Source organism: Rhincodon typus, chromosome 1 (assembly GCF_021869965.1).
Source record: "Rhincodon typus isolate 14 chromosome 1, sRhiTyp1.1, whole genome shotgun sequence".
Lineage (NCBI taxonomy): Eukaryota > Metazoa > Chordata > Chondrichthyes > Orectolobiformes > Rhincodontidae > Rhincodon > Rhincodon typus.
Window position 1 is genome coordinate 84,061,292 of NC_063332.1, and position 25,758 is coordinate 84,087,049.

At 38.3% G+C, this 25,758-nt stretch overlaps 1 protein-coding gene across 4 annotated transcripts in view; it reads left to right on the plus strand.

Moving 5' to 3' along the window:
- Positions 1 to 25,758, plus strand: part of apbb2b (amyloid beta (A4) precursor protein-binding, family B, member 2b) — a 159,770-nt gene that overhangs the window by 129,231 nt on the left and 4,781 nt on the right. For 3 of the 4 annotated variants that reach the window (XM_048602834.1, XM_048602810.1, XM_048602827.1), the window contains 5 exons: positions 15,117 to 15,231; positions 22,379 to 22,466; positions 23,774 to 23,857; positions 24,769 to 24,884; positions 25,403 to 25,582. In XM_048602834.1, the coding sequence (XP_048458791.1) occupies positions 15,117 to 15,231; positions 22,379 to 22,466; positions 23,774 to 23,857; positions 24,769 to 24,884; positions 25,403 to 25,582 (583 nt within the window). The remainder of the gene's footprint in view (positions 1 to 15,116; positions 15,232 to 22,378; positions 22,467 to 23,773; positions 23,858 to 24,768; positions 24,885 to 25,402; positions 25,583 to 25,758) is intronic. The other variant, XM_048602820.1, reaches the window with a different exon arrangement.

Below are 25,758 nucleotides of genomic sequence, written 5' to 3' on the forward strand. Positions count from 1 at the left end.
CATTTCTGAAGAAGGGTCCACACCCAAAACGTCAGCTTTCCTGCTCCTCTGATGCTGCTTGGCCTGCTGTGTTCATCCAGCTCCACACCTTGTTATCTCAGATTCTCCAGCATCGGCAGTTCCTACTATCCTTGACAGTTCATTATTAATCATCATTAACTGGTGTACTCTCCATGGCAATGCCTCTACCAAATAGAGTACATTTGCCAACTAATCAACACTCTCCTCACATACAATATAAATGAGGTTGTTGGCTTGCTTGCCGGGCTGGCTGGTTATTGTGCAAACATCCCGTCACCAATGGTGACAAAACATCTGTATGATAACTAGCCGGCTCGGCGAGCAAACCAACAACCTCATCCACAACCTGAGCTGCAAATCTTCACAAGAACCTTAAATACAATATAAATGTTGTTTTCCTTTTACTTTGGTATTTCTTATAAATTGACTGATAAGTGCAAGACAAAAAAGTTTGACAAAATATATTTTTAAAGCAATACTCAAATTCTGTAATGCCAAACAATGATTTGCATTCCTGAAGTCATCGATTTTTTGCTGGGTTGTGGTTTCACTCTGGTATGTCTTTTACTAGACTGTTCATCTGTGTATCTGGAACATGAGTGTTGACAAGTTGACACATTGCTAACACTATCTTCTCCTCAGCCAACCTCTGCATGCATGTACTTTCAGCACAGTTCACTAGATACAGATTTGCTTCAGGATCCCTGAGTTTTTTTTAGGCATCTCAAGTCCTCCTTGCAATTGACGATCAGTTTTGACTGCTGCTCTGCTTACTTAATTCAGTTTCAGTTTTGACAGCTGCCATACTAATAGATGAAGTAATAACATTTAAACAGTAATGAATAGTTACAAGTTCAAAATAATTACCACTTATAAATATGTTAGCTTGTTGTCAGTATAAAATTTGAAAAAATGGCTTTAAAAGAGTCAGATTAGTTGATTAGAATCTGAAATTTAGCAGCAAATTGCCCAGAAGATGCTATACCACAAAAAATTCTGTGCTAACAAGTTTTGGATTTGGTTACAGTGCATCTTTTCCCTTGAACTGACTATTGCTAGTGAAGTTTTGCTCAAATATTGCTTAATCATTCTGTTTATTTCCATATCCTCTGCATGTTTTGTGATTAAAAATTGTAAAATGATAAAAATAATATACTCTTCAAAATTTGTGACATTAAATCAAAGGATAAGTTATGTTTGATAATATGAATGGAAAATGTGTACAGAAAATACTACAATGGTAGTTCTGGAAAATGTTGCCCTCTTATCTGAAGTAGAATTAGGAAAGTTAAATCTACTGTATTCGTGTGTTTACTAATAATATATGGGCTATGTTAAGAGAATAGTTTAGTTTAATTTGTCTAAGCAGAGCAGCAGTCAACTAGTTTTTCTGACGTGTAATCCTGAAATAGAATACTGAAGTTCTCATTATCTGTCCTGTCACTAAAACGAACAGTTCTTGCAAAATCATAAAATAAGCTAATAATTGGTATAAAAGGACAGGAGCTATTCACAATCCTTGTGTACCTTCATAGAGTATTAAGATTCATGTTAATTTCATTGATCTCTTATCAATCATGCTTATGCTGTTAGAGACAGGCTGATAAAATGGCAAGATGCTTGCCCCCTAGGGACTATAGCCACAGCAAATCACCTATAGAGCTTTCAGAAAATTGAAAGCATAAATCATTCTTCAAAGAGAAGAGTCACAAATAGAATATCTTGAAGTTAGTCTGGAATGTTAACATCAAAATTCACTTACATAACACCTCTGTTTAAAAAGAAATCCCAAGATAAGAATCTAAGAACCAGGAGCAGGTAATTCAGCTGCTCAATCCTGCCCTGCAATTTAATAAGATCATGGCCTCATCTCCATCATGGTCTCATCTTGGCCTCAACTCCATTTTCCTGTCTGCTGCCCATAACCCATTAATTCATTGCCAATTAAAAATCTGTCTATCTCTTCCTTAAATTTACTCAATGACCCAGCACCTACCACTCCCTGAGGTAGTGAATTCCAGATATGTGATCCTGGGGAGAAGTAATTTCTCCTCCTCTTAGTTTTAGGATAAGGGGTAGCAGATTTAAAATGATGATCTCTTGTTCTAGATTGCCCCATGTGATGAGACATATCCTGTATGTCTACTTTGTTAATCTACTTTAGCATCTTATATGCCTAAATTAGATTTCCTCTCATTCTTCTAAACTCCAGAGAGTATAGGCCTAAACTGCTCAATCCCTTCATAAGACAAACCCCTCATCTCTGAATCAATTGAGTTAACCTGTTCTAAACTGCCTCCAATTCAACTACATCCCTCCTCGAGTAAGGGGACCAAAACTGTACACAATACTGTACACAATGTGGTCTCACTCATGTTTTGTATAGTTGCAGCCATACTGCCATTAGCACTCTATTCCACTCTATAGCAATAAATATGAAAATTCCATTTGTCTTCCTTATTATCTGTTGTACCTGTAATTTTCTGCAATTTGTGTACAAAGACACTCCAATTCCTCTGTATTGAAGCAGTTTGAGGTTTCTCTCCATTTAGATAATAAGTTGCCTTGCTATACTTTCAACCAAAATGGATAATCTCATGTTTATCCATGTTAAACTCCACATATAAGACACTATGAATGGTGCTGATTACATTTTTAATGAAACCTACAAAAATCACTTGTGATTGTCCCTCTTGGGTCACTCATGGAATATTTGTCAAGCCCCAAATGTAACCTTAGCTTTCCATTAACTACACGTGGTATTTCTAACAGCACTGACGTTGGCAGCTTACATGAGTTTTTGTTTAAATAGTATCAAGATTCTGTTGCAGTGATTCCCATATTGCTACTTACATTTATGGACATTAAATGATTGTATTGAGCATACACCAATATGCATAAATTTTCTTCTGTCATATAAATCTCTTGTGTATAGTACAAGCCATTAAAGTATTCAATTAATTGTAACAGATTAAATAGAATAGTGACCTCAATAACTTTTAACTGCTGTTAATTTAGTAGGTGATGCAATATAAATAGTGTTCTTGGCCAATTAGTTTCTAGGCCAAGTCCCCAGTACTTTCAGTTTAATATATAGGTAACATTAAATGTAAAGTAATGGACATTAATGGCAGAATTGAATGCAAGTGAGACCTTGTATTATGAACAATATATGAAGATAGAAATTTTACACTATCGACATAGTGCATGATCTCATCCGCACTTTATCCCAGATTGCTGAAGCACAACAAACTACCAGGAGTGTGATAGACTGTAAATTACCCAGAGAGTAACATAAGAACATGGCTGACAGGAATAGAATCATCTGAAGACATTAAATGGTCTGAAATATAACCTTCAGTGACCACAGTACATCAGCAGGGAATATTTAATTTTACATTTCTGTGGGCGCACATAGTCTACAATTTGTGTTGAGCTGCTTAAATATGTGAATGTTATCCAAGAGAATATTTGTATCTCAAGTTAACTCAATGAAAACTGAAGGATTGGTGCAACTAAACTATAGCTACAGATTGAATTTGAGTTTTATATATTTTTGACTTATTTTATAATAGGAATTTCTAAGGGAAATAGTTTAGAATCACCCAGCAGATACAATAACAATTCCTCTTCATGAGGTACTATTTGATCAGACAGGTGAAGGTCTGGGGGGGAATAATTGAAAAGACTGAAATGCAATCGGTTTGAGTATTTAAATTTTTTTCATGTGAAGACATTCAATTTCTGCCCAATATCATGGTGATAATCCTGATCCATGTGAAATTATAGTCGCTGAACAATGACACATTTTGTCAAAAGGTTTTTGCCTTTCATTCATCAAGACAATTCACAAGAAATACTAAGTAAAGGAAAACAGCAGTTATACTTTGAGAAAAGTGCTTATTAATTGTCAGTGCGCTCTGATTGGTCAAGGCATTGCCATAGATAATGCTCCAGTTAATGATGACTGATAGATTATCCTGTTTCAATTCAAAATAGGTGATAACCATTCTATGATTCATTTTACAGGGCAATCTTGACCGATCTGAATTGACTTGCCTGATTTGAAATTTAAACAAAGCAAGGCAGTTAATTGTCAGTCATCATTGACTATTGCATTCTCAATTTCAGCACTTCTACAAACAAAGTTCACTTGTCAACCAATCAGCAGCCTTCTCTCATACATGTTTTTTTCCCTTTACTTTGTAGTTCTTAAGAATTGAACTGATGAGAGGTGAATGAAAAGCTTTGACAAAATGTCTCTTTTTTGCAGCAATTATATTGTGTACTGAAATAATAGAAGAGTATATTCTAACTTGTACATTTTGAAGGATTTATTTGATTTAGCAGAGTTCAAATAATTTAATCAATTCCTTCTAAGTTCTTGTTTAAAGTTACAATCGAATCTCCTAGTAGGTCAAGTCACCACAGTGCCAGAGGAGCATGGGACTGCTCTGTCATTAGAGAGAGACAATTGGTTGTGGTTTGTCTGAGGGTCATCATGTCCCAAGTGAGGGGTGAGAAGCTGGATCCTTCATGGTGACCTTGGCCGGTACGGAATTGAACTTGCGTTGTTGTCCACAAACCAGCCATGAGCTAACTGACCCCCATAGAATGACAACAATATTATGGGAGCCATAGGGCACAGCATCACAGAATACTTGCTGCATATATTGAAGATGTTCAGCCCCTCAAACCATGTTTTTTTCTCGAGCAATCTAGCGAGTCCCGCTCCCTGGTATTTCCTCCTAGTTCTGCAGCTTTTTTGTTCCTTTCATGAACTTAACTGATTTCCTTTTGACAACTACCATTTGAATCTTCTGCATCACTTTTTCAGGCAATGCATTCTATATCATACTTTTCATTGCCTAAAACATTTTTCCTTAATGCGCCTTTGGCTGTTTTGCCAGTCACACCTTTAATCTGTGTTCTTAACCTTTCCTCTATTGGGAACATATTTTCTCAATGTATTCTCTGTGGAACCTCATGATTTTGGTAATTTCTATGAAGCCTCTCTCAACCTTCTCTGCTCAAAGGAGAATAACCTCAGCTTCTCCAATCTATTCACATAATTGACATGCCTCATACCTTAATCTATGGTACCAGAATTGGACGCAGTGTTCCAGTTGAGACTAAATTTGTCTCAAAATAACTACCTTGCTTTTGCACTCTGTGAATTAGATTTTCGCGTTGGAAACAAGAGATGGGACTAATCCTCAGTAGTATCCCACCTCCATCTTGAGTACTGACAGACAGGATCTTCTGGGTACCCAGGCTCTGCTGACAGAAGGCTCAAGTCCAGATTGGTGAAGGGTGCAGTCCACAGTGGGCATGTTTAATGGCTCTACTCATTTCCCAAAAGACATTTGGCCCAGTGCTTCCTAAGCATCCAGCAACTCCATGCCCTCCCCTCCAAATCCCCACCCCATTCAATGTGAGCATGGACTTTATTTTCACAATCCTGCCCGCTCCCCATATCCTTGATTTCCTGAGGCACCACCAAAAATCTGTCATTGACAACTTTAATTGTATCCCTGGCAAAGACACTTCTGTAAATTCTGTGTGTGAAATAATTTCTCCTTATCTCATCTGAAATGATCAGTCCCTATCCTGAGACTGTTCCCCTGTATTTTAGATTCCCTGGCAAGCCAATGCAATCTCTGCGCCTATCTTATTAAAATAATTAACTTTCTGTAAGGCAAATTCCCGTTGGGAATATTTGTTTCTGAAACAAGAGCTTTCTGATGTTGGCCTCATCTCTTTCCAGAAAACTGTTCCTTTCATACAAGTTGCATGAATTTTAACCCCCATGGAATGGAAACTATTCTAACTGAATAATTGAATCAAATATTTTTCTTTTTTGTCCAACATCCTGATAAATCACATCAGTTTCAATAGCAGAAATATAACAGATCCATAGAAAGTGTTGCTGCCTGCACTGTTAGTGAAAATCTTTAGCTCTGACCTCCTTTGAAAATGTGTTCATATTTCACAGCAAATTGCGGATGCTGTAAATGCCAAGGTTGAAACCAATGGGAATGCTTCAAATCTGAGCACTTTAGCACATTGGACAGGTTTACAATAATCCCATTTTATGTGTGTAAAAACTGTTTGAAATCCAATTTGGATTTGCAAGTAAACCAAAGTTGAATGAAGTTTCTGGCTGCAAGCTGTAATCTTTTCGAAGCCTTTCTGAGCATCAGTATGTATTACTTTTTTTTTGGGATAAGTAAAGACAAATCAGTTGCTAGTTGAAAGAATTTACAATGTGACAGGAAAACAGCTTTTAAAGAAAATGAAAACAGTCTCTTTTCATAGGATTATTCAAGTATCACATTATTTGACAAATCACTAAAATATATTGAACACATACACTTGGGTTCAACTGAAAATGTAGAAGATAATTGAATGCATTTTTGATCCCATAAATCTTATTATGTAATAACTTTTGGCCCTTATGGGATGTTTCATTTTAACTTAATCTCTTTCCTTTATTTAGGTACAAGTGCTCATTAGTACTAATTTTGTCTCATACATTCATATACTTGCACACTTCAACATTGCAGACAGGTATTATTTTGTTATCATACAAGTAGATACTAGGAAGGGTGGAATATTGTCTGAACTATTGAAAATTTGTTGCTCACTCTTGTGTTTATATAAACATGGCTGTGAGTTGATATCCTTCTAGTTCGTAGACCTTGCAATATTTGTAAATGTTTCATTTTTATCAGACATTTGTATTCAGTTATGTCATTTCACTAATAGCTTTCATGTATCAAATAAATATTTGATGATGAGTCAAAATTTTACAAATTTTTGCCTTCAGTGCCAAGCTTTCTGTACTTTTAAATAATTGGAATGTGCTTCATGTGCATCCCCTGAGATTTTCTGTTCCTCAAAAATATACTCTAGTTTACTACAATGGTATCCTGCTGGTATTTGCACCAGTTAAAAGATTAATGGATTGAGCAAAATTTCACCAGTGGCTGTCGAACAGCTAGTCTGCTATTGTACTTCTGATATCTTTCAAAACATGTGTTTTTATTTTATTTGCAAAGGTTGATAGGTATATTTAAAACAAATGTTGTTTTTCAGGAAGCACATGCTTGCATTTTCCATAATTAACATTAAGTCTACAAAAATTCTCAACAAAACATAATCTACAGCACACATATCACTCTGTGACAGACCCTATAAATGTAGCACTGTCTGCTACCAAATTTCTACAATTTTATACTTTGAAGAAGCCCTGAAAGTCCCAGTTTTATGAGCAGAGCTGAATGATAACAAATGACTAACTGTCGTAGACAGCTTCAGTGGAGAAGCAGGGCATGAAATGGAAACACATTGCTTGTGCTAAATTGGGAATGTGGTGCAAGTGAGAAGTGCAGAGGGGATAAAGAGTTTCAAAGATAGTAGGAACTGCAGATGCTGGAGAATCTGAGATAACAAGGTGTAGAGCTGGATGAACACAGCAGGCCAAGTAGCATCAGAGGAGCAAGAAGGCTGACATTTTGGGCCTAGACCCTCGACTAGGCCCGAAACGTCAGCCTTCCTGCTCCTCTGATGCTGCTTGGCCTGCTGGGAAAAAGAGTTTTTTGTTTTTGTTTAGTTTTCCATCCAGTAGCTGGTGAGTGCTATTTTGTCTCCAAACTAGGAGACTGTAACTTGTTATTACTTAACTTTATTGAATTGGTAACTAGTTAAATAATCAAATGAATATGAATAAATAAGGTTAGACAGACAAAGGAGAATGTGTGGTGTGCTGTAACTGCAATATGTAGGTGTTTATGGAATGTACTGCCAGATAACTATATCTGTGGTCAGTATCTCCAGCTCCAGCAAATTCCACTGAGTTGCTGAACTGGAGTCTAAGTTGCATACATTGCAGAGCATCTAGGAGGAAGAGAGTTACCTGGACACTTTGTTCTAGGGGACAGTTATGCCTGTCATGTTGAGCAGAACTTTAGATTTGATGAATGGTCGGGGACAAAGTGTGACTGCAAATCAGGAGAAAATGGAGATCCAACATGTAGTAATGGATCCCATGACTTTGTCCAATAGGTAGACAGTAATTGATATCTGTGCAGTTGAGACCAGGAAGAATAATGAATGAACTGGCCTGAAAATGAGGGTACCATTCAAATAGGAAGACCGAAAAGGTGTGTAGTAGTGATAGCAGACCAGATAGTCATGGGGGTAGATACAATGACCATTTGTGTTGTCATGGTGAAGAACATAACTTTATGGTTGGAGACAAACAAACAGAGTGATGGGGAGGGTGTTGTGGTCCAGGTAGGAACCAATGACATGGGTAAATTGATGTTGGCTGGAAGGGTTTGTGCATCAAAGCTTAAAACACAAAACTTCAAAGGTGATCGTCTCTGCATTGTTAATGGAGCTACATGTCAGTTAACTTAGGGACAATCATGTAGCTCAGAGTGCTATGGGGAGAAAGGGGTTTAGCATCATTAGGTATTCGCACCAGTACACAAGAGAGAAGCTGTTTGACTGGAATGGGTTCCACTTAAACTGGGCTCGGACCAATCCCTGTTGAATCTTAACATGGGATGGGGTGGGTGGTGGTTAGTAGAGGGGAGGATTTGAGTTGAGACGAGCAGAGTGGAACAGGCAGTTCAGAGAATTTAATGGTAATAGTGCATCAGCAAGTAGTATCCCCATAAATAATAAAAACGTAAAACTATAGAATTATAGACCCCCTACAGTGTGGAAGCAGGCTGCTCAGCCCATTGAGTTCACACCAAACGTCTGAAGAGCATCCTACCTAGACCCAACCCCTGCCCTGTCCCTATAACCCTGCATTTCCCATGGCTAATCCACCTAGCCTGCACATACCTGAATATTATGGGCAATTTAGCATGGCCAATCCACCCAACCTGCACATCTTTGGGCCATGGAAGGAATCCGGGGCACCCGGAGGAAACCCACACAGACGCAGGAAGAATGTGCAAACTCCACACAGACAGTCACCCGAAGCTAGAATCGCATCTGGGTCCCTGGCCCTGTGAGGCAGCAGTGCTAACCACTGAGTCACCATGCTGCCCCTAAACTAAAGGTCTTTCATCCTGTAACAAAATGTTCAAAGCATCCCTAATATGACATATGAACTGGGGAAACAAAATGGTGTTCAAAACAGCATTGCACAATTACAAAATGACCACGGTTGGGAAATAAAAATTCGACGCTACTTCACATTTTGAAAAGACAGATAGACAGAAAGGAAGGAATAGCTGTTATAGGAAAGGATGACATAAGCAAAATAGCGAGAAAGTCTTGGCTTAGAAGATCAGGAGATGAGGAATAGCAAGCATCAGAAAACACTAGTCAAAGTCATTTATAGGCTCCCATACAGCATTTATACCATGGGTTGAACATTATGCAAGAATTTATTGGAGCATATAACAGGCCATGTAATAATTGAAGAAGTTTTCAATCTTCATGTAGACTGGACCAAACAAATTGGCAAACATAGTCTGAAGGATGAATTCATAGTGTTATTGTGATAGTTTCCAGGACCAATGTGTTACAGAACTGGAGATAAATATGTGTGACAAAGTTGTGTGGAGTGTGTGGTCGCTTTTAAGAGATAAAGTGTTTTTCTAAGCTTAGAGATTTATACAGAAAAAGAATGTCTATGTGTAGCTGAAGATGTACAGCCAGTTTTAAAATGGAAACGTGTATCGATTGTGTGATTGGAAACCTTAGGCTTGTTTTGATGTTATGGCAATGAGCTGGAATCAGCCAATTAATTTAAACCAAGCACTTAGTGATTGAAAGCCAATTGAATTTAAATCTGATGGTTTTCACAACCTCAGACCAATACTATTGTAAGAAAATTGTTATGACATCCAGGTATAAAAAAGAGGGCATTTAGAAATTCAGCAAAGAGCTAACTGCCATCTGAAGGGTGTGAGAGCAAACAGCTATCTGAGAAATAAACACCTAGCTCTCACAAGAAATCACTAAGCGCTCTAAGGAAGCACCATCCTATCCATAAAAGGTACCACCATGGCACTTCTCTCTAAGAGTCTTCACTGAGAAAACATCCCTGACAGAATCAGCGGAAGAAAGGCATTTGTGGAGTGAGACCAACAGAAGGCAGTGTTCCAGAAGACACATTCTGCGCGAAGTTGGAGAGATTAAGTTTTAATTTATTGTTGTCTTACTAATTGGGTTTATATAAGTGGGACTTGTGTTTATTTGAACAGCATTTCAGTAGAATTTTGTTCAGTTAGGGAATAGTTAGGAGTTGGGAAATGTATTCGGTTTGTTAGTAATTCTGTTAATTTGCTCATTGTTAGGGTTAAATAAATAAATTGTTACTTGTTACTTATAAAGTAGATCAGGGATTTTCTTACTTTCAATACTCTTTTAACAGATTACAAGGGGTAAGGCGAGCTTCTCTGGGTGTTTCGGGTGTAATTATTAGAAGGGAACCTCTACTCACATCATAACAGATTGAGCCTTTTGTTCTGGTTTAATTAGCAGAGGGGTTTGACCTTCCCCCCCGACTTTGTAACATATGGTATTGTGTAATATACCGCAGTTAATTAGTAATCTCATAGTAAACATTCCACTGCGAACTAGTGATCATAATACAGGTCGATCCTGTACTAAATTTGCAAATTATATCTGCTTCTTCCAACGAAAAGTTTTAAAGAGGCAATTACATAAGAATGTGGACAAGGCTGGGAAAATAGAATAAATCACATGGCAATAGACAGTGAGAAGCATAAACTCTTCATCATGGTCAGCAAATTATGTTCTATTAAAAAAAAACGAGAGACCTATTTCAGATTACTCTGGAAGTTTATAGCAGTATTAAATACAAAAAAAGTGTTACAATCCCTGTACCTTTTAAAGGTAACACCGCCATAGTCCCAGAAGGTCATAGGGCTGCTCTGTCATTAAAGAGAGAGACAACTGATGGTGGTTTAACCTGAGGGTCAGCTTGCCTGAGGCAAGGGATGCAGTTGAGAAGTAACTTCAGCTGGTACAGGAATTAAATCCTGCTGTTGGCATCATGCATTGCAAACTGATCGTCCAGCCAACTAAGCTAACAAGGAATGTATGCTTTCTCAAGTGCATTGGGCATCACAAAACTTTTATAATGTTGTCAAAAATAGTATATCAGTCAGGGAACTGAGTGTGTTTTAGAAATCAGGGTCACCAAGATGTCAGTTAAACGGGAAACAAATAATGGAATGAGAGTAAACTAGCCCGAACTTTAAAAACAGTTTGGAAGAGCTTCCACAAGTATATAAGGAGCTAAACTACATGTTGATACCACCGAGGCAGATACAGGATAAGTTACCATAGGGCATGACATTGAACAGATATCTTGTGTCTGTCTTGACAGCAGAAAGTCACAAATTATAGAAATAGATAACCATGGGGCTAATAAGTGTGAGGAAATTAAAGTAGTCAATGTCAGCAGAGAAAAAAGTATTGTAGAAACATAATGTGGGACCAAGTAGCTGCAGAGATAAGAGATGTTGTAGTTGTGATTTTCCATGATTTTTGTCTTTCTAAACAAACATTCAAGATTAAAAGTTAGCAAAAGTGAGACAGCTATTGAGGAACAGAAAGAAACAATAAAATGGGGAATTATAAACCAATTAGCCTGACTTCAGTAACTGAAAAACATGGAAGCCTATTATTAAGGTTGTCTAAACAATGTACTTAGACAATCATCTTTTGGTCAGGCAAAGTCAGCATAATTTTACAAAAGGGAAATTATGCTTGACACGTTTATTAGAGGTTTTGAGGGTGTAACTAATAGGGTAGATAGAGGAACCAGGACCTGTATTATGCTTGCATTTTTAAAAGGCATTTGGTAAAGTGCCACACACAGGGTTAATATGCAAAGTAAGGAATTAGGGTAATTTATTAGCATAGACAGGTTAATGGACTGGAAACAAAGAATATGGACAAGTGGTGCATTTTCAAGTTGGCAGATTATGACAGGTGGACTGTCAAACAAAAGAGAGAAGTACAGCACAGGAACAGGCCCTTCGGTCCTCCAAGCCTATGCCGATTGCCATGCCCTGACTAACCTAAAAAACAAACCTTCTGCCCATATTCAGTCCATATCCCTCTATTCCCTTCCTAATCATTTAACCATCCAGACACCCCTTAAATGTCGCCAATGTGCCTGCTTCCACCACCTCCTCTGGCAGTGCATTCCACGCTCCTACCACTCTCTGTGTGAAAAACTTCCCTTGCACATCTCCCTTAAACTTTTTCCCTCTACCTTGAACCTGTGCCCTCTTGTAATGGAAACTTCAACCCTGGGAAAAAAACTCTGACTATCCACTCTATCTATGCCTCTCATAATTTTGTAGACCTCTATCAGGTCTCCTCTCAGCTGCTGTCTTTCCAGTGAAAACAATCCTAGTCTTTTTAACCTTTCCTCATAGCCAAAGTCCTTGAGACCAGGCAACATCCTGGTGAACCTTCTCTGCACTCTCTCCAAAGCTTCCACATCCTGCTGGTAGTGTGGCAACCAAAACTGGACATAATACTCCAAATGCGGCCTAACAAGGGTTTTATATAGTTGCAACGTGTTTTGCCAACTCTTGTACTCCATACCCCGCTGATGAAGGCAAGCATGCTATATGCCGCCTTAATCACTTTGGCCACCTGTGTTGCCACTTTTAGGGAACTGTGGACCTGCACGCCCAGATCCATCTGTATGTTAATGTTCCTCAGGGTTCTACCATTTAACAGTATAATTCACACCTAAATTTGATCCTCCAAAATGCATCACCTCGTGTTTGTATGGATTAAACTCCGTCTGCCATTTCTGTGCCCAAGTTGCGAATCTATCTATATCCTGTTGTATCCTTTCACAATCGTCAACACTATCAGCAGCTCAGCCAATCTTCATGTCATCTGCAAACTTGCTAATCAAACCATCCACATTTTCCTCCAGATCATTTATGTATACTACAAATAACAGAGGACCTAAGACTGATCCCTGTAGAACACCACTAGTACCAGTCTCTATTCTGTCATACAGCCATACAGACCCTTTAGTCCAAATCATCCAATTCAACCAGACAACTCAATCTGACCTAGTCCCATTTGCCAGCTTTTGGCCAAGATCCCTCTAAACCCTTCCTATTCATGTACCCATCCAGATGCCTTTTAAATGTTGTAATTGTGCACACCTCCTCCACTTCTTCTGGCAGCTCGTTCCATATACGCTCCACCCTCTGCGTTAAAAAGTTGCCTCTCGGGTCCCTTTTAAATCTTTCCCCTCTCACCTTAAACCTGTGCCCTCTACTTTTGGACTCTCCCACCCTGGGAGGAAAAAAAACCCTTGGCTATTCACCTTATCCATGCCTGTCATGATTTCATAAATGTCTATGAGGTCGCCCCTCAATGTCTGAGTGCTGCAAGAATAAATGCTCCAGTTTCAACTATTTACCATCTATATTAAAGAGACAGAGAAATATGTCCATAGTAGCTGAGGAAATGAAGACAGGTGGGAATGCAAGCTTTGAGGATAACGCAAAGACTGCAATGAGATACAGACAAGTTAAGTGAGTAGACAGCAAGGGACAGATAAAGTATAAAGTGAACAGGTGAGAGTTTATTTGTTTTGGCAGTAGGAATGGAAAGGAGAATATTCTTTAAAAGAGTTGAAACTTGTAAGTGTTGATGTTCAGAAGGAAATGGGTGCACTTATACCAGAAACATGCATTATGGTCTATTCAGCCCACAAGCATGATCGAAAACTTCCTGTTTCTTGTCATTTCAATTCTCCATCTTGCTCAGAATCTGACATTTCTGCCCCACTGTTCCATATTAACTAAATCCAAGCTGAAGGAACAGCACTTCATTTTTTGACTTGGCACTGAGCTGTCTTCCAGACTTGATATTGAGTTCAGCAATTTCAGATCATCAACCCTGCCTCCATCTTGTTTCTCCTTTGCTAGTTCTCTCTTATTTCATTTTGTTTCTTTATTTCCTTCCTTCATATTGCATTCAGATTGGCCTATAGTCTCTGTAATCTATAAGACTGAGATATACCAGATTCTGAAAAGGCCTGACAGGACAGGCATGGAGAGACTGATTTCCCCTGGCTAGCAATCAAGACCATGGCAGTTCAGTCTCCGGATAAAGGGGCCAGTCATTTAGGACCGTCAGTCTTTGTAATTCTCTGCCCCGTAAGGTTTTAGATCTGCCATCATTGGGTATTTATTTATGGCTGAGAGATTTTGGTATCAGGCAGTTACGAGGGGCAGGTGAGAAATGGAGCTGAAGCGAATGATTGGGCGTGATTGTGCTAAATGGTAAAACAAGCTCTACAGGTTAAATGATTGCCTCCTGTGTTGACCCCTCTTCATATGTAAAACATGTTTAGTACATGAACTCTCATCCTCTGAACTCCACGATTGAAATTCTATGTTACATTGACTTGTAAATATAAGTTTAGGACGTAGTTCATTACCTTAGAAATGATTGCCTTTCTTGTTGTGCCTTTTGTCTGTTGCCATTTCAAGATGCTGTTAAGTGGCAATAGGTTTTGAATTGGAATGATTACTGCCAGGTGTCAGAAAAAAATATCACACCAGTTTGCATGAAATATTGTATCAAATTACATATCTGCAAAGTACACAATCTGTCTGGTTTATAATTTGTCGCTCCATAGGCCATAAATTACTGTTGAAAATGTAGCAAAGGAAGACTTGACGCATTCTAATAAGATTTCTCTCCGCAATTTTAATGGATTGATGCGTCTGCCAAAACAGGAAAGTTATGCAAGTACATTAAGCATTAGTCACAGATACTGTCATCAGTTACTTCCAAGCATATGTTGCTTCAAAATTACTTTGTTACTTTTACTATATATTGATGAAAGTTAATTAGGACCTAATGTTTATTTCTGATGATTCAAGTGGCACTGTTATTTCTGCGCGATGCCTTAATATTGACAATAGAGCATTATGCTTCTCCCTCAATAAATGAGAAAAGGTCTGTCAACTTCAGTGCTGTTTATAATGGTGCATGAAGCAGTTTTGATAAATACTTGCATCTAATGTCTCACATTCTTATTTGTGCAGGGATTTTGCCTATGTAGCAAGAGATAAAGACACACGAATCCTAAAATGTCATGTGTTCCGATGTGATACACCAGCAAAGGCCATCGCAACAAGTCTTCACGAAATCTGCTCCAAGGTGAGGGCAAATTTCTATCAGCTCAAAAGTCCACCTATGCTACTGGATTCACTCCCCTTGAATGGTGTTCACAACATTTAGCATTTCTGGGTTGTTTTTTATAAAGTATGCCTTTCCAGTTATAACCAAGGGTGTATCATGTACCAGAAACACCTTCAACTACTTTCCATTGTGAGCTGCTATAAAGAGAAAAAAGAACAGTGTTTGTTGAAATAATTTGACATTTGTGTTTTGTTTTCTGATACCTATGGCGGTTCTTCCCAAATGTAACTCTATTTTGAGGCATATAAATTGATCTGATGGATAAGTGAAAACTGCAAAGGGAAGGGACACCTGTGAGAAGGAAGGGTTCCTGTGTAAATGGGGACCTATCTGTTAATGTGGGACACCATTGTTATAACACAGTCAGAGCTCCATGGTGGCCATTACTGCCTTGGAGCTCATGAGCCCAGAAATTCAGCGCGTAACACATTTGTCAACTTCTTTGGGAAGCCATGGCCTAGAGGATAAAGCATAATCTTTTAAACAAGTCATTTACATCAATAAAGATGTAGGGTTGGAAGGGTAGGAGAGGAGGAGTTGGAGTCATGTTCACTTACCCCAGTATATAGGATAAATCATGAACCTAGTAAACAATGAGAGTGGAAGGTCTAAAGATTAGCAATCAGGTCTAAGGCATTGGAGTTGCATTACTGATAGAATGGCATGGAGATACGGACTGCAGATATAATAGAACTGTAGCTATGATGTAACTAACTTTGATGAAAGCACCACAACCCAGTGGCCCTACTAAGTGCAACTTGGAATTTCTCGTTTTTTAAAGAAGAGTTTCAACCCTGCTAAAGAAAGAAAAAACAAACAAACATTACCCATTATGTTGCTCTTAAAATGGTGTGCAGCATTCCCAAATACTGATGCTAAGGTTCCACAGAAAATCAGGAGCAAAAGACTTTACAACAAATCAGTATCTGAGTCCTTTGCTTGAGGAGTCATTCATATCATTTAAGTGGAGGCTGATGGCTTAACATTGTGAACAGAGTTTATGTGCAGAGAATACTGACAACAATCTGTGATGCCTTTATGCGAAGTTAATTGTGAAATCAGAATAGAAATTTTGCATTCATTGTATAATCAAATTAATAACTTGGTGCATGAAGGACATGTAAGCAATACTCAATGCTGTTCTGGTTTGAAATTTAACACTGTTCTTAAATAGTCTAAAACATTCTTTATCCAAGATTCTGCAGTTTTGTGACCCTGATATTTGAATAGTTCATTTGCACAAAAGCTTACAGATGAGTCGGTAATGTTTCCTTACTCTTACTGTTATTTATGTACCTTCTGAGGCCCCACTACTTCTCCAATCAGTTTACAAAAAAAGGCACTTGAATCTTTTTGATATCTAATTGACTTTGGAAATTATTAGGAAAGATTAATATGAACTTCACAGCTTCTCTTCCTTTCACTAACTCACTAGGTTCTCCCCTGCCTGACACCTGCAATCTTTCCCTAGGTTCTCTCGTGGCCTCACAAGCTGACCTTTCCAAGATCGTCTTGTCCAAGGGACACAACTGCTTATATAACCCTATTTCTGCCAAACTACTAACCACTCAGATTTCCTTTCTGAGCCCCCCATTAGCTGAGATTGTTAGCAAATGCCTCTCATTTCCTCCATCCCTTCAAATCTGCTGTTATCGCCAATCCCCTTCCCTTTTGACTGCTGCTGTGTTGACTCTGTAGTCCCTGAATTCAATTAATTAAAATATCTGGAAATTAAAAGCTAGAATTACCAGATTCTCATAGAAACTTCTAGAAAGAAACTCTACGATGTTTACTCAATCTGACCTCCACGTGACTCCAGATCCACAAGAATGTGGTTGACTGCTGAATGCTCTTTCAAGTAGCCTCGCCAGCCACTGTTGTATTCACAGTATATCACTGTGACCTTCTCAAGGATATTTGGAGATGAGTAATAAATTGTGACCTACCCTCCATTGCAGAATTATTTGTTTTAGAAAAAAGCATAGTCCTATTCCATACCTCCTCTCTGTTACTCTCTCTCACTCTGCCTCTCCCTGTCAACTTCATGTACTGCTACAAACCTTTATCCATGTCTTTGTTTCCTTTTTGACTTGACTACTCAAAATCTTTCTTGACTGGTCTCCCATGAGCACATTCCATAAACTTAATTCATCCAAATCTCTGCTCCCTCCTTTATTCTAATTTGCACTGATCACCCAACAGCCATATGTTGATTACTCTGCTCCTATGATGCTGCTTGGCCTGCTGTGTTCATCCAGCCCTGCACCTTGTTGTCTCGGATTCTCCAGCATCTGCAGTTCCTACTATCTCTGTTGATTACTTCTATTGGCTTTCAGTCTGACAACACCTCAATTTTTAAAATTCTCAACTTTGTTTTCAAATTCCTTTGTGGCCTCATCCCTCACTATTTCTGTACCCTCTTCCAGACTTATAACCCTCGGAGATATCTGTGCTGCATTAACTGCAACCCCAGTATTAATGGCTTCAACTGTCTTGACCCTAAATTCTGGAATTTCTGATCTATGACTCCTTCAAAGTTCTCCTTAAATCTAATCTGTTGACCAGCTTTTGATTACCTGGTTTAATATTTCCTAGCTTGACTCAAATTGTGTTTGATGATAACATGCGGGAAGCTCCTTGGGATGTTTTACTACATCAAAGATTTTATGTAAATTTCAGTTGTTTTAAATGACAGTCTGTCAGAATGTAAATTGGTATAAATATGTTGTTATGATTGATGGTTTAAAACATTTTAGTTCTTTGTCTTTAATAATTTGTTAATGTATGATATTCCTTTGAAGAGTGATTAAATATTAAAGCCAACAAAGCAACTTGAGAATGTATAACATTCAAATAGATGACAAATTAATCTTGTACCGCAGTTGAATAGCTTGTCAGGACATGTTGATTATGCCAGGAAATATGATTATTATACCATTGTTGTTTCTCCCACCACTAAGCAGAGATTCTGTTTGTAACAGACTGTACTTTTAGGACACATTATCAAAGTGAGGGTCTGTTGAATGGCATAGTCTGTTCAGTGTTCTTGTTTGTGTTTAGCAGGTATGAACATGAAAATGGTGTTTCGCACTATTGGAATTACTATTATGTAATGTTGATGTTTTACTTATGATTTATATAATGTACAGTTCGACATTACTTCCACCTGAAATTCAGAATGACTGTAAGACAAACTTGGTACAATGTAGTCTAATTTACTATGCAAGTTGGAGAAAGTGACCTGGATTTTCCACTTGACTACACAGTTTTTATGCTTTTTTTCTGGTTTGACTCGTGTAAAAGATTGAGGATTTCTAAGTGCAAATTGTATTCAATGCAAATCACAATTTTGAGTTCTTTATAAGAACATGGCAACACCAGATGCCCAACCCACCCCCAAGCTGCCCCTGCCCTTTGGGGGAACTCATTGCCCTTTAGCATTTCTACTAATTGGGGTAATTTTTGAAGCCTCTCCAGATGAAGCTGAAAATATAGTTTCAAAGACACCGAAAGGTTTTGAAAAAGTTTATTTTTGTTTAATAAGGAACTTTTGTTGTATCCCAATTTAGTTTGATTTGTTAAATGTTTTAGTTTGTTAAAGACATGTTTTAAGTAATTTTCAGCCATTTAAAATGCTTATTCCTTGTGATAAAACAATTTTCTATGTATTAATAACATGTTACCAAGTTGCCATTCCTGAACATATCAAGTAATGTTTTTAAAACAAAATTACATTGAAAACTCTTTCAATTGCAGTTATTCAGGGCAGATTTGGAGTTTGGTGATATATCCAAACCTGAGCAGAAACTCAGGCGAGGGAGTGAGACATGCTTGTCAAAATGGATGACTTACTCCCGATTGTGCCCAAAGTAGAAACTACTCCTCGACCTGCATTACATAAACTACAGTGAATGAGACCAAATGGGCTGCTCAATAGAAACCCCAAATTTTGCTTCCTAAATGTATTGGAAATTAAATGTGGATAATTTTACATGTACCAGTAACTTATTATTAGTAGGCCAACAGTTGTTTAGATTAAATTTTTTTTATTCATTCACAAGATGTGCGCATCACTGGCAGGGCCAGTATTTATTATCTGAGCTTAATTGCCCTTAAGAAGGTGTTGTTGAGCTGTGTGCTGAAACTGCTGCAGTGCATTTGGTGTAGGGGCACCCACAATTCCCTTAGGGACAGAGTTTTAGGAGTTCCAGTGACAATGAAGGAACGGTGACGTAGTTCCTAGTCAGGATGGTAAATGGCTTGGAGGGGAACTTGCAGGTGATGTGCCGGCTGCCCTTGTCCTTTGAAATGGTGGTGGTCATGGTTTTGGAAAACCATGTCTAAGGAACCTTGGTGAATGTCTGCAGTGCATCTTGTAAATAGTGCACAGTGCGGCTGATGAGCATTGGTGAGAGAGGGAGTGAATGTTCATGGTGGTGATGCCAATCAAATGGAATAGCGTTAAGCTTTTGAGTGTATTCGGATCTTATGTATCCCTGTAACATTTTTTTAAGTCAAATTTTGAAGATATTGAGATTGGAATGTATGAATTTTTTTTTCTTTTTATTCATTCATGGATGAGGGTGTCACTGGCCAGGCAGCATTTATTGCCCATCCCTAATTGCCCACAGGGCAGTTCAGAGTCAACCACATTGCTATGGGTCTGGAGTCACATGTAGGCCAGACCAAGTAAGGATGGCAGTTTCCTTCCCTAAAGGACATTAGTGAACCAGATGGGTTTTTCCAACAATCAACAATGGATTCACAGTTATCATTAGATTCTTAATTCCAGATATTTATTGAATTCAAATTCCACCATCTGCCGTGGCAGGATTCGAACCCGGGTCCCCAGAACATTATCTGGGTCTCTGGATTAACAGTCCAGCGATAATACCGCGAATGCCATTGCCTCTCAATCAAAACTTGATTCCAGTAGTATAGCAGTAGATTAATGTCTCTTTGGACTTTGTTGAGCTGTTTTGCTGTTGTGGCTGCGCTCACCAGGATGAATGTTGACTGTTCCATCGAATACCTGACTTGCCTGTTGCAGACACGGGAAAGGCTTTGAAGATTTAAGTGATGAATCATTTATTAGTTTCTGTCACTGCCCTAATTCAAATTCTGGTCAGTGCTGGCACCCAAGATTTTGACAGTGGTTACCTTGACAATCTGGCAATAGTAGAAGGCCCTTTTTCCCAACCACAGGTCAGATGGCATTGCATTATTGGCATTTTCCTTACTATAAGGAAGGCAAATGGAATATTGGCCTTTATTCTAAATGGAGTGGAATATAAAATCAGAGAAGTTTTGCTAAAACTATACAAGGCACTAGTTTGACTACAGCTGGAATACTGTAATCAGTTTTGGGCCCTTATCTAAGAAAAAATGTACTGGTATTGGAGGCAGTCCAGATAAGGTTCTCTAGGCTGATATCAGGTATGGAGGGACTGTCTTATTGGGAGTAGTTGAGTAGAATGGGCCTGTACACATTGCAATAAAGAAGAATGAGAGGCAACTGAATTGAAACATACAAGATTCTTAGGGGACTTGCCAGGGTAGATGTGGAGAGGTTGTTTCCCTTTTAGGAGAGTATAGGATAAGAAGGCATAATCTCAGGGAACACTTTTAAGGTAGATGAGGAGGAATTTCTTTTCTCAGAAGGTAGTGAATCTGTGGACTGTTTTTGCTGCAGAGGGCTGTTGAGGCTGGGTTATTAAGTAAATTCAGGACTGAGATAGAAATATTTAAACAGTAAGAAAATCCAGGGTTATTGGGAAGAGGCAGAAAAGTGGAGTTGAAGATTATTAGATCAGCCACAATCTTATTGAATAACAGAGCCGACTCGATGAAGAACCTATTTATGTTCCTACGTTTTATAGTCTGTTGGCCTTACTTTAGTCATAGCAACCTCAAGATTCTTGTGGAAGAAAGAGATTGGCGTTGAGGAAGTATTTTAGAAAGGTGGTGGGATCAAGAATTGGTTTTTGAACAGAAGATGGAAAATCTGACACCAAGAGGAATAATATGCGAAGATAAAGAGCCATTAAAATATCAGCTAATATGGAAGGAAGGGAAGTTGAAAGATCAGCAGTTTATTGGGAATAGGATTGGGAGAGCAGGGGTGGATCTCGTGTAAGAGATGAGTTCAGATTTTCTTTTTATTCATTCACGGGATGAGGGCATCGCTGGCTAAGCCAGCATTTATTGTCCATCCCTAATTGCCCAGAGGGCAGTTATGAGTCAACCACATTGCTGTGAGTCTGCAGGTAAGGATGGCAGTTTCCTTCTCTAAAGGACAATTGGCAATGGATTCATGGTCATCATTAGACTCTTAATTCCAGATATTTATTGAATTCACATTCCACCATCTGCATTGCAGGATTCGAACCCAGGTCCCCAGAATGTTATCTGGGTCTCTGGATGAACAGTCCAGTGATAATATCACCAGGTCATTGACTTACCCATGGGCATGAAGGAGATGGGAGAGACACTAGAGAAGAAAATCAAGTTCACAGCTAGAGCAGGGAGCGGTTCCAAGGAGGAGTGACTTGCTGGACGAGGGGAAGAGAGGAAAACTTGTAGAGGGTCTCAGTCTTGGTGACAAAGCTTGTGAGCTGCTGTCACGTGGCATTAGATAGAAAGGTGAAGGAAATGAGGGAAAGGGATGTATGAAGGCATTTTGCAGTAGAGAAAAAGAGGAAAGGGGACTATCTTTGCATTCGAAGATGATATTGGAATAGTGAGTAAACCAGGAAAATACAAAAAGAGAGCAAAATAACAAGTGCCATGTTCATATGTGTTAAATAAATCTACACTCAAGAGGGGATTAAATTTTGCAAGGTGCTATTTGAAGACACAAAGCAATAGAATTATCTTGTTACTGTATGGGACCGTGCTGTACAATGCAAATTAGCTGCTGTGTTTTGTTTTAAAATTGCAGCAATGTATTTATTTGAAACTAATCCTACGCCTACTGTGTCACCATTACAGACACTGTAAACCATTAAAGGTTTATATAAATGCTCGTTTGTTCCCTTTAATTTCTTTTGCTGAGCTGTTGGCAACTAATGCTTCAAATGATAACTAATGGGTTTTTTTTCTGCAGATTATGGCAGAACGAAGGAATGCCAAAGCTGTGGCTTGCAGTATCTCTCAGGAGCGAGTCAATATGAACCTTGACGTTCCTCTACAAGGTAATACTCTTTACCGAACTAACAGTCCATTTCCATGTTTTTAGCCTTGTTCAATGGTAGCGCAATGGAAGCCAATTCAGAAGGGTATGTGTTCACTCCAACAATCTGAACATGTAACCTGGACTGTCTAATGCAGTGCTGAGGGAGTGCTACCTTGTAACTGTCATCAATGGCATTAAAAACAGGCTCCTTCTGTCCTTCCCAACAATTCAGTATTATTTCACAGAGCAGGGGCTCTAATATCTTGGCAAATACTCGTCCCTCAATCAACATCACAAAAGAGATTACTTGATCATTTATGTTATTCTGCTTATAAGATTTTACTGCATGCAGATTGGCACCCACGGTTCTGACATGATGACTTCAGAAGTACTTCTTTGGCTGTAAAGCACTTTGAAATTTACTGAGGTTATGAGAGGCTTGTATTTTCCTTTCGTTTTTGTCAATAACTCTATTTGTAAATCTTAATGTGTCAGTTACATAAACCCAAAAAATATCAAGAGCTGATCCTGAAAATGAGTGGAACAAACCTCAAGTCAAAACATTTTGACATAAATTGTAATCTGAGTTACTCAGAATATAGTTGGATTTAAGAAAATAATTAATCCGTGTCCTTAAAATATAAACAAATCTCTGATCATAACAATATGCTGCAATGAATGATATTTGTAATTACATTTACAGCATTGGAGTATTAATGTTGCATCTATTTTTGCAAATTAATACCTCCTGTGTAATTGGAGGCAATTATATTGTTTTTTTTATTTTTATAATCCTGTGAAAATGTTAATCCAGGATTACAGTGGTCCAACAGTGTGTTGGTTTTGAGCATTAAGGTTTTTATGTATTTATTTCAGTTTATAGTCAGAGCTTTGGGCTGCCTGTTAAGCTTCCTGAATAATAAACAGAGTTGGTTAACTCAGTTGGCTGGACAGCTGCTTTGCAAGGCAGCGTGATGCCAATAGTGTGGGTTCAATTCCCATACCTGCTGAGGTTACCAGGAAGGACTCTTCTTCTCAACGTTTCGCCTTGCCTGTGGCATGGTGACCCTCAGGTTAATCCACCACCAATCATCTCCGTCTAATGAAAGTCTGGAAAGACTATGGTAACTTTACATTTTTATTAATAATAATGGGGAGGATTTTCAAGTTAATAAATATTCAAGCAGATAGGGCCAAAGGGCCTGTACTGTGCTGTACTGTTCTATGTTCCATGTTGTATAACTCTGGTGTCTATAAATTGCACAAATGACACGCATGGAGGAGAAAATATAATTTGACGTGCCTAAACTTGTTTGTGCTCTGTAGTAGATTTCCCAACACCAAAGACAGAACTGGTACAGAAGTTTCACGTTCAGTACCTGGGTGTGTTGCCTGTGGCCAAACCATTAGGTAAGGTGTCATGGATTAAAAATATCAGAGCTATTGTCACCTTTGTTGCAAATAAAATCAGGACAAAAGTATAGCTAGGCATCACTTTTAATGCGTATGCTAGTATGTTTTATTTTAAAGAATAAGAAATGGTATTTTTGTACTCTTTACATTTGCATATGCATGGTATTTAGAAATAAGTACAAATATAATGTAATTGAGAGAGTGTTTTTTTTTAAAAATGAGACTTAGAATGGTAGAAGTTAACTACATCACCTGGAAGAGTTAGGAAAACTAAAATGTTGAAGTTCTCAAAATCAAACTGAAACTACTAACTTCATGTTTAAATGGAGGTAGGGCAGAGAATAGGACCAATCGCACTCAAGAAAATGTTTGAAAATAAGCTGCTTAACTTCACTTTATTTTACTTTCTAATTTTAATACCTGGAGGCCATTGTGGTTAGCGCTTCTGTGAACACCCCTAACTGTAGGGCATTTGCAGGATAACTCCTCTCCTCCCTCTCTGTTGCCAATCTGATTTTGATCAGACGATTAGTCTGACTTCAAATGATGAAAAATCATTTTTTAAATTAAGTAAAAGGCATTCCCACAATGTCTGTTTTACCCCATATATGCCCTATTTGATATCACATTTACCCAGCACATATGAACTTTAACTATCCTGCCGGACGACCATCCAATCAGTCAGACTGACAGGGAACGTGCTGAAAAATGTATAAAATATTCTGTGGTTGAATTCAGCTGGATGTGAGAGAAACCCTTGCCTATATTTCCCAATTAAAACACTTTCCTCTAACCCCCTACCCTAACCATTAAATTCTGTTCAACTCTAATCCTAGTTCCAAGTAAATGTCAGCACCTTGTATGGTAGAATATTGACTTACCTTGCACTTTTCTGCTGTGATTGATAGGTATAGAAATACTGAATGGCGCAATTGAGAGTTTGCTGACCACAACTAATAAGGAAGACTGGATGTCTGTTATTATGAATGTTGCTGATGCCACTGTTACAGTAATAAGGCAGAAGGTGAGTCATGGAGCCATGTGTTGGCCATTTCTGAAGAAGGGTCTAGGCCCAAAACGTCAGCTTTCCTGCTCCTCTGATGCTGCTTGGCCTGCTGTGTTCATCCAGCTCTACACCTTGTTATCTCAGATTCTCCAGCATCTGCAGTTCCTACTAGCTCTTCTGTGAATATTTGTTCAGTTTTGTTTTGTTGAGATGCATTTAAATAGTGTTAAGTACAATAATTCATATAAATCATTGATGATAAAGTTATCCTGCTTCTATGAAAAGAGAGATTTTCCCATCAAACTTTTGTGAGATAATTCTGTGAATGCTGGCTTTTGGAGTGCTAAATAATTTTCAATTTATCTCTCATTCATCTGGTGATTAAAGTCAGTGTCACTGGACAATTGTTCAAATTTTAATCTCCTGCTTTGCTAAAATGTTTCCATCTGACTAAAATTGATAAAGAGAGAAAAAGCCCATTTTCGTCCTGTATATGACAACTATTTCTATTATTTTTCTTTATCCACCTGGAACAGGATGAAGATGAGGTTTTGTTGGAATGCCGTGTTCGTTTCCTATCATTTATAGGAGTGGGGAAAGACATCCATACCTTTGCCTTTATTATGGACGCCGGAAATCAACGTTTTGAGTGTCATGTCTTCTGGTGTGAACCAAATGCAGGGAATGTATCAGAGGCTGTGCAGGCTGCGTGTATGGTGTGTAGCGTTTTATTTCAGTTTTTGACAACATGCCTAGTTATAAAAGTATGTCAAAGTTGCAGTGTCCCTTAAAGTCAGCTAATAGGTTTGTGAAAAGTAAGAAATTACTTATGAAACCTCGAGTATGTGACACAATTCATTGGTCATACTGCAGTGTTTTCATGCAAGACCAA